The sequence below is a fragment of the Haematobia irritans genome, chromosome 1 (assembly GCF_050003625.1).
Source record: "Haematobia irritans isolate KBUSLIRL chromosome 1, ASM5000362v1, whole genome shotgun sequence".
In the NCBI taxonomy this organism is placed as follows: Eukaryota; Metazoa; Arthropoda; class Insecta; order Diptera; family Muscidae; genus Haematobia; species Haematobia irritans.
The window spans coordinates 217057950-217075661 of NC_134397.1; the positions used below are offsets into that span (position 1 = coordinate 217057950).

Below are 17712 nucleotides of genomic sequence, written 5' to 3' on the forward strand. Positions count from 1 at the left end.
AAACTGCAAGATACTGCGTGGACACTGCACTTTCTTGTGTGGAATTCAGCATTTAAGCATTTTTTGATAAGGGTATAAACGAGTATGCGCCTGTGGATTAATTTCTTGGTCTTTGGAAATGTATGCTGCCTTAAAAATATGTGCGCCTGTGATTTAGTCAGAACTCTTCTATGAAGGTTAACAATTATGACATTTTAACATATGTGGATGCGTTAAATTTGGAAAATTGAATGTGAAACTAGTATTTATCGATTGAAACTCTTTTATCAAGATCAATGAATAAGGGAAACTATATAAATATTTTTGTGCATGCGTGTGCAGGAAAATTTTGAATGGGTTAATTTCGTGTCCATGTGTAAACCGAGATTGTAAAATTTTACTATTTGTTTATTTTGATGCCATATAGTCGAAACCATCTTGTGTGGTCTAAACTGCAAGATACTGCGTGGACACTGCACTTTCTTGTGTGGAATTCAGCATTTAAACATTTATTTCTAAAATGTTTTTTAGTCTTCTCTCGAGTCTACCAAGGATTGTTCGTTTACAAAATCGTATTCAAACTGTGTCTAAATATTAAATTGAAGTGAATTTATTCATTATTTTTGAAATTATATATGTGCAAATTAAACCTAAACAAAATAATAAAAACACACACAAAGCAATAAAAATATAAATATATACATATTTACTGTGTTTAAAACTAAAAAAGAAGAAATTAAAGTTAAACTTTTAAAGTGCAAATTAGAACGTAAAAATAATAAAAAATAAGCACCAAGCAAAAAAAAATTTATATATACATATTTACTGTGTTTAAAATTATATAAAGAAATTGAAGTTATATTACAAGTAATTTAATAAAAAAAAAACAAATTTTATAAATATGGATCCTCGTCAAATAAATAATTTCATTGCTCAACAACAAGAGCAAGCTGCATTTGGTCAAGATGGAGAGAGAATAAATTATATTGCTCCTGCGTTTATGATGCCACAATATATACATCAACAAGCGATATATCCCGGTTCTTACGAACTAATTAATCACAATATGTGGTATGCACCACTAAACTATCCACAATATATATACCCTCAATATCCCACCTATCCACAGTATTTCCAAATGCCCATGCAGCCCCAACAACAATGGTCTCACTATCCTCAACAACAAATGTTTGTAAATTCCAACGAATTTGAGTATGGAGTACCACAATGTGAAAATAGAAATGATTACATCCAAGAAGAACAATTTTATAATGCTCCTATTGATATGGATATATGCAGCCAACAAAGTTCTGGTGAAGAAAATATGGAACTATGCAGTCAACAAATTTCTGATGATGTTAACAAGGTTATTGAAGGTAGAGGTCTGGAGTCATACTCTCCTATATCCATGGAATTAAATTCTGAACCCGTTTTAGAATTAAATAATCCAAAGGAAGGAGAAGAAAATAAAAATAACCTCGAAAATAATGACGAAAATGATGAAGAAAATGAAAATAGCCTCGAAAATAATGACGAAAATGATGAAGCAAATGAAAATAGCCTCGAAAATAATGATGAAAATGATGTCTATAATATAATAGAGCGTGCTTTTAAAGACCGCATTATTACATATGGAATACCAAACAAAAAAGATGACTTAATGTTTGAACATTTCTTTGTGGAGATAAAAAACATAATTATGAATTTGCTTGTAAAAAAACTTGAAGAGCATATTATTATAAAATTCAGTATCACTATAATTGGTGAATATATTAAACTTGGTAGTGATACTGAATGTGAATTCAGTATAATGGCACACAGAGCGAAAATGAGTTTGCTCACAAAAGCTGATAACGTTGAGGATCTAATAAAGAAGCAAGTAATAGAAATTATGACAAAGATGTCTGAATTTCAGGAGAGAGACTCTGGATGGTCATTAATAAAAATAGTTCGAGCAGAATTAAATATAAATAAATCTGCTCTGGTAAAAGGATCTCGGTGGATAAGTACCCCAGAAGGTCTCCAAAGGAAGCTGGCATGTTTAAATGTAGAAAACAGCGATGAATATTGTTTTAAATGGGCAATTATATCAGCTATGGATATTTCGGTTAAAAACCATATGCACCCTGAAAGATGTGGAAGCTATCAAATTAATGACATAAGCCATGATATAATAAAACTCCAAACTGGTGTCAATGTCAGTTTTAAAAATATGAGTTTCCCAACACAACTACGGGATATAAAACTGTTTGAGGAGCAAAATGATGTTAGCGTGAATGTATTTGGATTTGATGAAGACATCAATGAGGTAGTGGGACCATATTATTTAACTACAAATGAAAAACAACAACACATAAATCTAATGTTACTGGAAAGAATCGAAGGTTTCCATTACATTTTGATTAGAGATATTTCCAGGTAAGTTATTAATAAACAAATCTAAAAAATTAAATTTCAATTATTTTTATATTTTCACTTTTAAATACCATCTTTAAATTATTTCCTTACAGACTTTTGATAAATCAAACTACAAAATCAAAAAATAAAAGATTTTTTTGCAACTCATGTCTGCAGTATACGTCGAGTCTCAATACACTAAAAAAACACAAATCAGAATGCGGAGGACTTGTGACTGTTATGCCTATGGAGGATAAAGCTGTGTTGGAATTTACCCATCACGAACGGCAAATGGATGTACCTTTTGCCATATACGCAGACTTTGAATGTATTTTACAAGGTATGAATGTAGATTTGAATTCAAAAAGCAGCAATATTCAAAAGCATATACCATGTGCATTTTCATATAATATTGTATGTTCTTACGATAATAATTTAAATATTCTAAAATCACATGTAGGGGAAGATGCTCCCAAAAAATTTGTAGAATCGCTAATTCAAGATGTTGAAAATATACATAATACTCATTTAAAAAGTAAAAGAAAAATGGAAAATTTAACTACAGAAGAAAAAGATGCTTTCCGAAAAGCTAAATATTGTTATATTTGTAATAGACGTCTAAACAATGATAAAGTTCGCGATCATTGCCATCTTTCTGGGAAATATAGGGGTCCTGCACACAATTTGTGCAATCTGAAATATCAAGTACCAAAATTCATACCAATTTATTTCCACAATTATTCCTCTTATGATTCGCATTTGTTTATTAAGGAATTAGGACAGTTATCTAGCAAGATAAAAGTGCTCCCTCTTAATAAAGAAGTTTACATTTCATTATCCCATTTCTCTAAAATGAAAAATGGTGATACAATGGAACTACGCTTCTTAGATACACTCAGATTTATGCCAGCAAGTTTAGACTCATTGGCAAATAATCTTGATGATGACCAGCTACATTCCATAAAATATCATTTTGAATGTCAAGAGCATTTCAATCTCCTCAAAAGGAAAGGTGTTTTTCCCTATGAATATTTAAATTCATTTGAAGTTTTAAATGAAAAACAGTTACCACCAAGAGAGACTTTCTATAGTACTCTAAATAATAAAGAATGTTGTTTGGAAAATTATAATCACGCTCTAAATGTTTGGAATACCTTTAAATGTGAAACAATGAAAGAGTATCTAGAACTATATTTAAAAGTTGACGTTTTACTGCTAACAGATGTTTTCCAACAATTTAGAAGTTTATGCAAAAGAGTGTATAAACTTGACGCTAGTCACTATTATACAACCCCAGGCTTGGCGTGGGACGCTATGCTAAAAAGTTCGAATATAGCATTACAGCTTTTAACAGATGTAGATATGTACAATTTCTATAAAAAGGGAATACGCGGTGGGATAGTACAATGCGTTACCAGATATTGTAAATCTAATAATAAATATTTAAGGGATTACGATGTGTCAAAACCTTCTTCATATATAATGTATTTCGACTTTAATAATTTGTATGGTTGTGCAATGTCACAATCTCTACCATGTGGTGGTTTTATTTGGGTTGAAGGTGAAGAATTCGAATTCCTATCTAATCCTGAAATAATAAAAAAACTAAATTTTGATGGTAAAGTTGGTTATACATTTGAAGTAGATCTCGTATGTCCACACCATAAACACGATGAACATAATGACCTACCTTTTTGTGCTGAAAACAAAAAGGTAGGTCAGTCTAAATGTAAAAAACTTATTACTGATTTTGCTCCAAAAACTGACTATATAATCGACTATAGAAATTTAATTCATTGTTTAGAAAATGGATTGATTTTAAAGAAGGTTCATCGTATTATAAAATATAACCAATCACCATGGATGAAAAAATATATTGATCTTAATACCGACCTAAGAAAACTGGCTAAAAATAGTTTCGAAAAAAATTTCTTTAAATTAATGAATAATGCGGTATATGGAAAAAGCATGGAAAATGTCGATAAAAGGAAGGATGTCAGAATTGTAACCAATTGGGAACGAACGAATCGTAACCATTTGGGGGCAAGGGATTGGATATCTAAGCCTAATTTTCATAGCATTTCGATATTTTCTGAAGATATGGTTGCGATACAACTGAAACGGGTAAAAGTGGTTTACAATAAACCTATATATTTAGGTTTTTGTATTTTAGAAATTTCTAAATGGAAAATGTATAACTTCCATTATAGCATAATGAAGGAAATTTTTCCAAATAATTTCAAACTAAATTATATGGATACCGACTCCTTCATATATTCTTTAGAAACGGAAGATGTTTATGAAGATCTAAGACCACATTTAGAAAAATATTTTGACACTTCCGATTATCCTGCAGATAACCCTTATAAATTTCCCTCAGTAAATAAGAAAGTTATGGGATTTATGAAAGATGAAAATTGTGGACAAATAATGAAAGAATTTGTGGGTTTGCGGTCAAAGATGTATTCCTATTCTATACAAGATGGTGATGAAACCAAAAAAGCGAAAGGAGTGAAGTCGTGTATTATAAATAAATATGATATTAATAAATATAAAGATTGTTTATTTAACAAAATTAATTTTTATGATAATATGTATACATTTAAGTCAAAATTACATCAAATATATACTACAAAATTAAATAAAGTAATTTTAAGTAGTACTGATGATAAAAGATATATCCAAAATGATGGAATAGATACTCTTGCTTGGCATCATTATATTTTAGAAGGTAATAATCCAGATTATGAATTGGATAGATTATTAGAAGATATAGATACGTTAGAACAGGAAGGTAATGAAATTACTTAGAATAAGACTAAATGTATATGGTGTAACAAACCTAGGAAAATATAATATATAAATAAAAATAAATAAACATTTATTTGAAATATTTATGTTTTATTATTTAAAAATCAAAATGATTTGGTAAGTATAATGCATTCTAATATATTTTATAAAATTTTTCTAACAGTTCCACTTAGGGGTATATATTCTATTAAACGATCGTGTATAATAAGACAATATGCGACAGTATTTGCTGGGATTACAGTACTGGTTTCTACTTGTATTTTCAAATCAATGGGGCCACTCTTGGTTGCTTCGTTTTGATTGCTTATATCTACAACAGCTATGGGATTCTCCTTAAATTCACTGAATGATAACAGAGGTTGAGGTTCTTTCATATAAAAACTTTGTTGGAACTTTGCATACATATCATATAGTATAGCATAGCGGTTTTGATTGAATTTCAAATTTAAATCATCATAAGGATAAGTATCTGAATTTAAGTGCACTTTAATATTTGTAAGATTGCAGTGTACAAACTTATTATATTTCTCAAATGCAAATGCAATAAACCTGGGTCTTTCTCTATTGGCGGAAAGTTCGAATTTCAAGAGAACTTATTTCTTTGGCGTTTACTGGTAAATAAATGAGATTTTTAGGTCTTTCAACTATTTTATAGCCGGGAGGTACATCTGGTGAAAATTCATGAATAATATGCGAAGGATGATTATTCATGTAGGATCCCGTTACAATGTTACAATGTAATTGTATTGCATTTACTTTTAAAATATTTACTGGTAAGTTCGAAACATATTTCTTGGCGGGTTCTAATATGTTTCCGTTAAAACCAAAAAGTTTACCAATTGACCGCTTTCGGTTTAAAAATATAGAGTCATGTGAAGATAATATCTCAATTTGTAGAGTATTGTTATTTGCTTCTATTTGTATAGTTTTATTTGGGTTTTTATCCTTATACTTTTTTTTTAAAAAGTTAACTACATCTTGTAGTTCATAAGATCCAATCGGAACTTCAATGGTGTCATCTCCGATATGGAAGAGATTATTATCATTGTCCACGTTTGGAATCGAATTATATGATTGGAAATCAATTAGACAACATTCATACTCATTATCTGATAAGTCTATAGAAGGGGAATAAACTGAATGCAAAGTTGAAGTTTTTCCGCTCAAAGTTAGTGTTCTTAACATAATGAAGTTTGGAATACGAATAAATAAAAACACAAAAGGTACTTAATTTTAATAAATTTTATTGTTTATATAGTAAATTTAGAGTATATTATTTTTATTTATCCAGGAATTATGTTCTTTGGGAAAACCCAACCATTTGACAAAGACGTTATTATCCTTACTTTTTAATATTTTTTCTACAAGATATATATCAGAATACTTTGTTTTCAAAAGTTCTTCTTTATAGAATCCACCTTTTATTGGATTTCCCTTATAATCTTCCAAGAGATATGTAGTTGGATTTGTATTTTGAATAGAGCGTATTTTAAAAATCTCAGTGGTCCAGTTGGGTGTATATCCTTTTTCAAATATATGCTTATACTTGCTAATGCGAACGTGATCTCCAATATGAAATCGTGATGGTTGAAAAATTTTCAAATGATTATACACTGTTTTTAGCAAATATTTTTCATTTGAAGAGTTAACATTGGCAGGAATCATGTTTATGGTGCGATGTTTTTTCTCATTATACTGCTTAACCAAATTTTTGTAGATGTGTAACCATTTGTATGTTCCATTATGACTAAACTCCTTCCACATCATACCTTTTAAAGTTCTATTAAATCGTTCTACAATCGAAGCTTTCATTACGCTGTACGTTGAGTAGTGATTTATTGAGTAGTTTTTCATTAATACATCAAATTCTTTATTAAAAAATTCTTTTCCATCATCAGTTTGTAAGTTTTTAGGTTTTCTTCCAAACTCCAATACTTTTCGAAATGCTTCACACACATCAATAGATTTTTTTGATTTAATGGCTTCAGCCCATGCATACTTTGAAAATGTGTCGATAATAGTAAGCAGAAATCTATATCCATTATTTTGGTTCGAATAAGCACCCATTTCCACTAAATCAGCCTGCCATAGGTCATCAATTCCTTTCATTATAACCCTGCGTTTTTTAAAATTTCTACGAGCTTGTGTATGTAGTTCGTTTACTACATTCCTTTTCTCCATCATTGTATACATTCATACGATATTAAACTAAATTATATGTGTGCTGAGTTATCCCCAAATCTTAAGAATTCAAACAAATCTAAAATTGTGGGTTCAATTTGAGATATTTCTTCCCGAAGTTTTGTTATTTCATTATTTAAATCTCTCTGGAAATCTTCTCGTATGTACTACATTTGTGAATATAAATATGTTTAGTTGACTGCGTCTGTGGGTTCCGTTGGGGGAGCAAGGTTTTTAATTTTTTTATTTTTGACATTAAGGTTGTTATGTGAGTCCAGAGTGATCCCCAAAAATTGCGAAACATTTCGCCGTTGTTTATCCTGGAAAGGTTGCTGATAATGTCCAAATTTGTCAACGGTCATAGGTTTTAAAAAATGTTTTAATATGTTGTTTTCTTTTTCTACTTTATTATATTTGCTTCGCGCAATTCCTCAATAATTGATACAATTTCATTGGAATGATTATTATTACCAGCTTGTTGTGATGCTAACAAGAGCTTCAAACGATCTACTAACTCGTTAGGATCATCCCAATATATATAGGAGGGTTTTTGAAAATTTAATGTCATTAATCCTTTACCAATGTGGGTATCAATTATCTTTTTTATAATATTTTTGTACTTGTACCCTTTGTTTGATTTTATCCTACCATTCGGATCAAAATTTACTCTGTGAGCATTTGTGTTTTTTAATATAGTTTTATAAATATCCAGTTCTGTAGAATCATAGTTTTTAGGATGTTTTGAAAAGAGCAAGTCAAATAATCCTGGTGTAAAATGCCACCGTTGAGTTCCAATAATAATTTTTTCATTATTTACATATAGATCTTGGTTACCAAACTTCCATTCTCCATTTTTATTTATATTAGGTCCAAACACTGTATCCAACTTATTATTTTTCTTCATAAAGGATAAATTCATACTACTCTCATCCTGTGAATAAAATGTTTCATCATCTCCTTGTTCCGAAATTTCTTGTGAGTTCATTTCACCATTATTAGGATAAATTGTACTTTCCATATTAGATTTTTCGCTTTTAATAATATTTCTATCAACAATCTCTTGGTTTTTCGTTTTATGTGGTGTGCTAGTAATAAGACGTTTTGCATATATATTTTTTATCTCCGTATCTTGTTCAGGTTTTATTAAAGAATTATTGTGAACATTTTCGTTTGTTAATGTTACAAGTTTGTTAAGAGGTTCAGTTAAGGGTTTAAATGTATTTTGTAACCCTTTAATTGTCTCTTCCTCACCCATTTTTAGGCTTTGGAACTTTTTCTTCAAAATGTTTCGCGATTTTACTAATTGTTTCAAAATTGATTCTTCCATTTTAACTTAGTTTGTGTTACTAGACATAAACTTCTGTAAGCAAAACCTTAACGTCCTCTATATATAAGAGTGTAATTATAACTAAAGTTGTATAAAAATATCAAAGCCTTTTCTATATCGTCCATTATGGAATTCGTCATCTTTACTAATTACAAGAAAGCCATATTTATCCTTCCAGCATTCACGACAAATATCTACAAATTTTTCCAGATTCATGTCACTCGCAACGTGATCGTTATATATATTTCTCAGATTGCGATCATCCTGTTTGAACATGATAATCATGTTTGCATTATCGCGAATTAGATGTTTCGGAATTCGTGTATAGGTTTGACATAAATAAAAAGAGTCTACATTTTTATGTCGACCCATACAAAAGTATGATCTAATGCTGTTTTGTTTTTCACATGCTACATCATCAAATATTATTATGGAATTTGGTTTTATATTATCTGGTTGAATAACATCAGCATTGTCTGAAAATGTAAAATAACCCATTCCTTTGACAGAAGTAATAAGTTTCTGTAAGTATTCATATTTTGGTTGATATAAAGATTTTGAATAAATATATAAATTTCTGAATTTTAAGCCGTTTGCGCTCTCTATTAGACTTATCATAACATTGGTCTTGCCACAATTAGAGGGGCCTACTATCAGAGCTCTAATCGAATTTGGTAGAAGATCACTATGTCTTTTTTTGTGTGATTCTGTGAAATCCAAATTTCTCACCACGATATTTGATTGTTGCTTAACAAGATGCATTTTCATTACTAAACCTTTTATAGATGATTTTAATCTTTATATAAATTTATTATTCATATATTTAGGATAAAATTTAGTATAAAATGATTGTATATAAAAGGAAGGAAGGTATTTCAAAACGGTACGTTCATGGAAGAGGTCTTCTGAATACAATTATAAATAAACTACCCATTGAGCTTCACCTTCCTGGTTACCAATTCTGTGGACCAGGTACAAAACTAAAGACCCGTTTGGAAAGAGGGGATAAAGGTATTAACCCATTGGATGAGGCTTGTAAAGTACATGATATTGAATATTCAAAAAGCGAAAATTTAAATCATCGGAATCAGGCTGATAGAGAACTTGCAGAAAGAGCTTGGAATAGAGTCAAAGCTAAAAATAGTTCTATAGGGGAAAAAATTAGCGCCTACGTCGTAACTAACACAATGAAAGCAAAAGCAAAATTTGGTTTAGGAATTGAAACCAAAAAAAAGAAAAATGTTAAAAGTGGTGAAAGATTATTTCATAAAGCAATTAAAAATGCAACTATTGTTTTGAAGAACGAAAAACCATTAGATATAAATAGCGCTATCAAAATTGCCAGAAAAGTTTTTCAAAAATCACTTCATGGAAAAAAATCAAAAGCTCTAATACCAAGAGTTATAAACGTCCCAAAAATTGGTGGATTTCTTCCATTGATACCCATTCTGACAGGTCTTGGAGCATTGGGAGCACTATCGTCTGGAGGCTCTGCCATAGCAAGAGCTATAATTGCTACAAAAAATGCAAAAAAAGAACTTGAAGAGAGTGTTAGACACAATAAAGCCATGGAAGCAATAGCAGTTGGAAAAGGACTTTTCCTCAAACCTTATAAAACTGGATTTGGAATTTATACAAACAATACTCAAAAAAACTTTTAGAAAAGCTGCCCAAACGAGCACTCACAAATTTTGATTTGAATTGTTTTGGTAAAAAATTTATACCATTTTTTAGAGGAGTTTACATGCGCGAAAAGTTACCAAAAACAACCCATAACAGAGAATGTGGTATTATTAACTTGGATACTCAAAATGGTCCCGGTACACACTGGGTAGCTTACAGTAAAAATTATAAAGAAGTCGAATACTATGATAGTTTCGGAAATCTTCAACCACCGCTTGAAGTTGTAAAATATCTTGGGAACATCTTAACTTATAATTATAATAGAACTCAAAATTTTAATACATTCAATTGTGGTCATTTATGCTTGAAGTATCTGCTTCTAAAGAAATATAAACCACCTCCTTGAACATTATTAAAAATGTCAACTTTCAAAAGAGACGATATTGCGGTTGTGGATTTCCAATATTGCCACGGAAATGACAAATGTATATATATGAAGGAGTTATCGTTTATGTCTGGATCTTCTTCAACACCAAATAACTTTTTGTTTCGACCCCCTTTTGATAGCAGAGAGCTAAACAAAGATGGATATAAAAAGAATATTTATTGTAAAAAATTTATCAATGGATTGGATTGGCGAGATGGCTCTTTAGATTATTGCAGTGTTGGTGACGTTCTAGCCCCTCTCAACAAATACAAATATATTTTTCTTGTGGGAAGTGCAAAGAAAGATTTTTTGGAACGTTATATCAACACAACAATCATAGATTTAGAAAATAAAATAAATTTGAAAAAAATTAAAAATTATTTCACCACTTGCACTAATCACAGTGGTGCAATATATAAATGTTCACTCAATAACTTGTTTAAAATTGTTACCTTTGTAGAAAACAATTTTCCCTATATCAAATATTTAGTGGAAGAAAAATAAAATAATAAAACAAAAAACAAATATATTTTTTTTATTTTTTATTAATTTTCTATAGGTTATAATATTTTTTAAAATGACTTCCAATTACAACATACATCAAAAGAAGGAGGGGGAAGCAACGAATTTAATACTTCAGGATTTAAGGATATATTTGATGTTGGATATCGTCTTAACAATAAACAGCTTGGTGACCATCGCAAATGTTCCCTTAATGGACAGTCATCAGGCAACCATCCATAGATTTCAATTCCACAAAAATAGCATTTTGTTTTATCCAGATCTCCCATGTAAAACATGCCTAACATGGCCAATTTTTTACAATCTATAATTTTTAATGGCCAATTTTGAAACGTTTTCAAACGTTCGTCTTCTCTTTCCAAATTTTTGTACTCTGATTGCATTGAATACATCTTTACAATTGAGCAACCTAAAAACGACTAACACCCTTTTCCATACATTTCATAACTCACCACATATTTTCAAAATAACAGAAAAAAGTTGTGATTTTCATTATTTTTATTTATTTTTTATTTATTTTCATTTTATTTTTTTTTAAATTCACATTTATGTTACTTATAGAAATTAGGAAAACGTGTTGGTGTATTGATGACTTCTTTCAGCTCTAGATTAAAATCAGAATTACCATCCTTATCCATAGAAGCCTTCTTATAAATAGCAAAGGATCCACCAGATATGCGATCAATCATTTCATTAGACAGAGAATTGTATCTTTTGGGCAAATATATGACGTGATTTTCTAGAATAAGCAGAATAGAGTCGCCATACTTTGTACAGGTTCTATAAGCCCCTTCAATATTATATATTTTATCCAACTCCATATCTTTGAGATGCAAAATTTTCTTATTACTCAGCGAGTTGAAAGTGCAAATGAGTCCAGCTTTGTTGCTTGTAATCCGTTGGAATAGGGAATCAATGTTATGTACAGCCATTGTAAAAAATTTAGACTTTTTTTGAGAATAAAATATATTTTTATATTTAATCAATTTTAAAAACACGACTTAAGGAAAACACGAACAGTTTTCGAGAACGTTGAAAGAAGACTAAAAAGTAGTTTCCAGGCAAATGTTTAAAAACGTATTTGAAAAAGACGACTCTCAAATAATTTGAGAGAAGAGAAATTTGTATATTTACAGAAAAGAGAATTTTTCAGTATTAAGTATCTTTTTTTCATTTAAGATTAACCGCATACGGAATTCGTAGACATGCAGTGTCTTGCAGTTTAAATCGCACAAGATGGTTTCGACTGTATGGCATAAAAATAAACAAATACTTATTCGTAGGCATGCAGTATCTTGCAGTTTAGACCACACGCATGCACAAAAATATTTATATAGTTTCCCTTGTTCATTGATCTTGATAAAAGAGTTTCAATCGATAAATACTATTTTTACATTCAATTTTCCCAATTTAACGCATCCACATATGTTAAAATGTCATAATTGTTAACCTTCATAGAAGAGTTCTGACTAAATCACAGGCGCACATATTTTTAAGGCAGCATACATTTCCAAAGACCAAGAAATTAATCCATTACACAGGCGCATACTCGTTTATACCCTTATCAAAAAATGCTTAAATGCTAATTTCCATGCTTAAACAGCAGTGTCCACGCAGTGTCTTGCAGTTTAAACCACACATGTTGGTCTCCACTATATAACATAACAAAGAAAGAAAAATAAACAAATTCTTAAAAATGTAAGATTTTACAATCTCGGTTTATACACATGCATCAAAATGTTTATAAAAAGCAGCAATATTCGTTGACCTTGACATATTTTTAAGGCAGCATGCACACCCTATTAAATGTAAACCTACACCCTCTTTAGGACACTTGTTCACACATAATTAAACACACCATTAACAAATTAACGATCTTTGTAATATGATATTTTTAATGGGGGCGGTAGCCCTTCTATTATACTACTAACATTTTCACTACTTTTTTGGCGACGATGCTGGGTAGTGCATATGTTTGCAACACCCAGGCTTCTGAAGCCGTCTGTCTATTCTTTCATTTGCGTATGCGCATATTTTTGTGATCAATGTCTTGGTCGCATTATTAGTCCAATCAACTTCAAATTTGGCATCTGTTTGGGGTCAAATATTTAGATATACCTTTCATACATATCATTCGCCCGATATACACTTATATAGCCCCATTTTCCCAAGCAGTACAATTGAAAGTGGCATAAAGTGTGACAAACTGTTATAACAACCGATACAATTGGATTGTGGACGATAGTCTTTAGTAGAACTTTAAACGCAATCCATGGTGGAGTGAACAAAAGATTCTGCCAGGACGAACTTTCGGCTGTATAGATGTGTTTTAATTACATTGAAGAATAGAACTCAATAGAACTTCCATTGAACTGAAATAACCAAAAGGAAGAGAATATTACTCCCCACTGGGGTGAAATTATAAATTGTACATATGTTGATTGTTTCACCTTTTTTACTGATTTTCTACTCTTTTTTTGTGACATTTAATTGGCCAAAATTTAATTCTTGACTTAATATGGTCTTTAGGCAGATCAGCTTTAAAAAGAAATGCTTTCGGAAGAATTTCCATTTGTTTTTTATTGGGTCAATCAAAGAAATCTATTACTCATATCTTGTGGATTTAATAAAAATTTACCGTGCCTTAGATAAGTGGATATCCTTTGGGGCAAATCTACAAATTATCCACGATTTAAAAATCAAACCATTTCGTATGACTTTAATACAAATGATACGAAAAATAACCTTCACTTCATGACACAGAAAATCTTATTTGGTGTTTGTTGTGTTGATGTATAACTGAGTGTAAGAATTGAATGTGCTAAAAAAATAATTTTGCTATTTTCAGTAACCTAAGCAATTGAAAATGTTTCGAAATGGAAAACAGAATTTGCGAGAATGAGAAAAAAAAACACATTCTAGCATTTCATTATGTACCAGGGACATACATAGATGTGCAACCAAGAACAAATGTTTTTGTGTTAGGATATTTTTGTTGTGTAAGCGGGTGCGTTCGCTTTCCTCTGTTCTCGCTTTCGATTGTACTGTGTCCTTCCTATTCATAAATTTTCATGTTTTGTCCTCAAGTTTTGTTTTTGTACTCTCACTATTCTGTGTGTATGAATTCATGTTTTTGTTTCTCTTGTTGTTGTTGTAGCATTTTTAGTTTTTATGCAATTTTTAGTCCTTGTGTCCCCCATCTAGCAGGATGGCAGCTGAAAATGTTGCAGGCTTTTCAGTCTCATCCATGTAAAAAATTGCATGCATACTCACTCTTGTGAGATGCATACATATGTATGAATTTTGTTCGATTGTTTGTATGTCGGTGTGTGTATGTTGTCACAGATATGAGTAAATGTGAGAGCGAACAGCAACGATTGTATATGAGTGCATGAATAAATGAGTGAATGAAGTAACTGCTGCTACTATGTACGTGTATGTACCACACAGCCATATGAATAGTGGGAATATTTTTTTGTTTTTCGTTGACTCGGCTCGCATCTATACTTACCGTCCCGTGACTTGTACACTAAAGTTAAATGTCATGGCCATTATGGCAACCATAATATCAGCCATGGCTAAGGAGACTACAAAATAATTCGTTATGATTCTGTAAAGAGATAACAAAACGGAGAAAACATTATAGTCAACATAGATAGAGTACATGGAGCATAAAGTAGGACAACAGGACATTTGTGTTTTTTTTCTGAGGTTTTGTTATCTTTGCTCTATACACGTTAGCAAAATTTTGAGTTCGGATGTATGCTGTATGCGTTGACAGTTGGTCATTTCTGATTTCTATGTAAAATACGATGTGGTTACTTCGATGGCATTTACTTCAATTTGTGTAGTAAATTTTAACAGACTTTAAATAACAATTGCATGGGATGACGAGATAAATGGATTGGAAATTCAAGCATTGTAAAAAGTTAAACATTAGTTTAAATGTATTAACATGCCATCACAACAAAAATTTTCATGAAAAATACTTGATTTGACAATGAAAAGAATATTGACCTAATATTAAGAATGCGTAACAGCTCTTTAGGTATTTCCAGTATATACGATTGGTTACTTGTACTTGTATTTTTTATCAGTAGATGGCTCCGGCCATCGAAATGTATCTACTTAACCTAATTAATTCGAATTTTTTTTAGCGAAACCATGTAATAGCTTTTAAGAAAGAATGAAATAAATTACTTTGGATTTAACACTTAAATCGTTCGGTTCGGCTTTTCACTCCATTCCACCTGGTGGGGCTTTTTCTTTCCCATTTCATACCAATAACGTGTTAATTCTCCAATACCAGAGATTCCAACCTAAAGGACAAACTTCTCTAAAGTAAAGAAATTTTATTTATAAGAAAGTTTTTGATTTTTGCTTATTTTTTTCTTTTTCAAATTTAGGGCACGAACTAATAACAAATTTTAAATAACAACAATTTAGATTTAAAGAGACAGTTTATTGTCAGTTTATCGAAGAAATTTATATGGTAGAACTAGGCTTGAAGTTATCTTAAACTTTGTTGTATATGTGGAGTAATCTTTAAATTAACTAAACTATTGAATCTTTTGATTAAATATAAAAACTTCAAATATAGGCTAAGACCTATTTTTTATACCCTCCACCATAGGATGGGGGTATATTAACTTTGTCATTCCGTTTGTAACACATCGAAATATTGCTCTAAGACCCCATAAAATATATATATTCTGGGTCGCGGTGAAATTCTGAGTTGATCTGAGCATGTCCGTCCGTCCGTCTGTTGAGAAACAAATTTCATCCGATCCGGCTGAAATTTGGTACATGGTGTAAGTATATGTTCTCTAACAACCATGCCAAGATTGGTCCATATCGGTCCACTTTTACGTATAGCCACCATATAAACCGATCCGATCCGGCTGAAATTTGGTACATGGTGTTAGTATATATAGAATTAATACTATCTGTGACAACCTCAAAAAAATTGGTCCACATCGGTCCATAATTATATATAGCCCCCATATAAACCGATCCCCCGATTTGGCTTGAGGAGCCTCTAAAAGAAGCAAATTTCACCGATCCGGCTGAAATTTGGTATATGGTGTTAGTATATGGTCTCTAACAACCAAATTGGTCCACCTCGGTCTATAATTATATATAGCCCCCATATAAACCGATCCCCCGATTTGGCTTGAGGAGCCTCTAACAGAAGCAAATTTCATCCGATCCGGCTGAAATTTGGTACATGTTGTTAGTACATGGTCTCTAATGACCACGCAAAAATTGGTCCACATCGGTCCATAATTATATGGACCGGAGCCTCTTGGAAAACCAAAATGCATCTGATTCAGTTGAAATGTGCTACGTGGTGTTAATATATGGCCTCAAACACCCGTGCAAAAATTGGTCGAAATCGGTCCATAATTATATATAGCCCCCATATAAACCGATCCCCAGATTTGACCTCCGGAGCCCCTTGGAAGAGCAAAGTTCATCCGATCCGGTTGAAATTTGGTACGTGATGTTAGTATATAGTATCCAACAACCATGCAGGAATTGGTTAATATATAAACCGATCCCCCGATTTGGCTTGCGGAGCCTCTAAAAGAAGCAAATTTCATCCGATCCGGCTGAAATTTGGTACATGGTCTCTAACAACCAAATTGGTCCACCTCGGTCTATAATTATATATAGCCCCCATATAAACCGATCCCCCGATTTGGCTTGAGGAGCCTCTAACAGAAGCAAATTTCATCCGATCCGGCTGAAATTTGGTACATGTTGTTAGTATATGGTCTCTAATGACCATGCAAAAATTGGTCCACATCGGTCCTTAATTATATGGACCGGAGCCTCTTGGAAGACCAAAATGGATCTGATTCAGTTGAAATTTGCTACGTGGTGTTAATATATGGCCTCAAACACCCGTGCAAAAATTGGTCGAAATCGGTCCATAATTATATATAGTCCCCATATAAACCGATCCCCAGATTTGACCTCCGGAGCCCCTTGGAAGAGCAAAATTCATCCGATCCGGTTGAAATTTGGTACGTGATGTTAGTATATAGTATCCAACAACCATGCAGGAATTGGTTAATATCAGTCCATAATTATATATAGCCCCCATATAAACCGATGCTTTTGGAGAAACAAAATTCATCCGATCTGGTTGAAATTTGGTACGTGATGGTAGTATATGATATTTAACAACCATGCTAAAAGGGGTCCATATCAGTCCATAATCATATATAGGCCCCATATAAACCGATCCCGATATTTGGTTTTGGAGCCACACATCCTCTAAGAGAAGCAAATTTCATCCGAGTCAGTTGAAATTTGGTACATTGTGCTAGTATATGGCCGTTAACAACCATACCTAACTAAGTCCATATCGGTCAATAGTTCTATATATAGCCCTCAGATAAATCGATCCCCAATCACAAAAAATTGGTCCATACAAAGT

At 31.6% G+C, this 17712-nt stretch overlaps 1 protein-coding gene across 1 annotated transcript in view; it reads right to left on the reverse strand.

Moving 5' to 3' along the window:
* The window catches only part of Octbeta2R (Octopamine beta2 receptor), a 673234-nt gene that overhangs the window by 66311 nt on the left and 589211 nt on the right, over positions 1 to 17712 (reverse strand). The window contains 1 exon segment of the mRNA XM_075292797.1: positions 14779 to 14877. Within this exon segment, the coding sequence (XP_075148912.1) occupies positions 14779 to 14877 (99 nt within the window).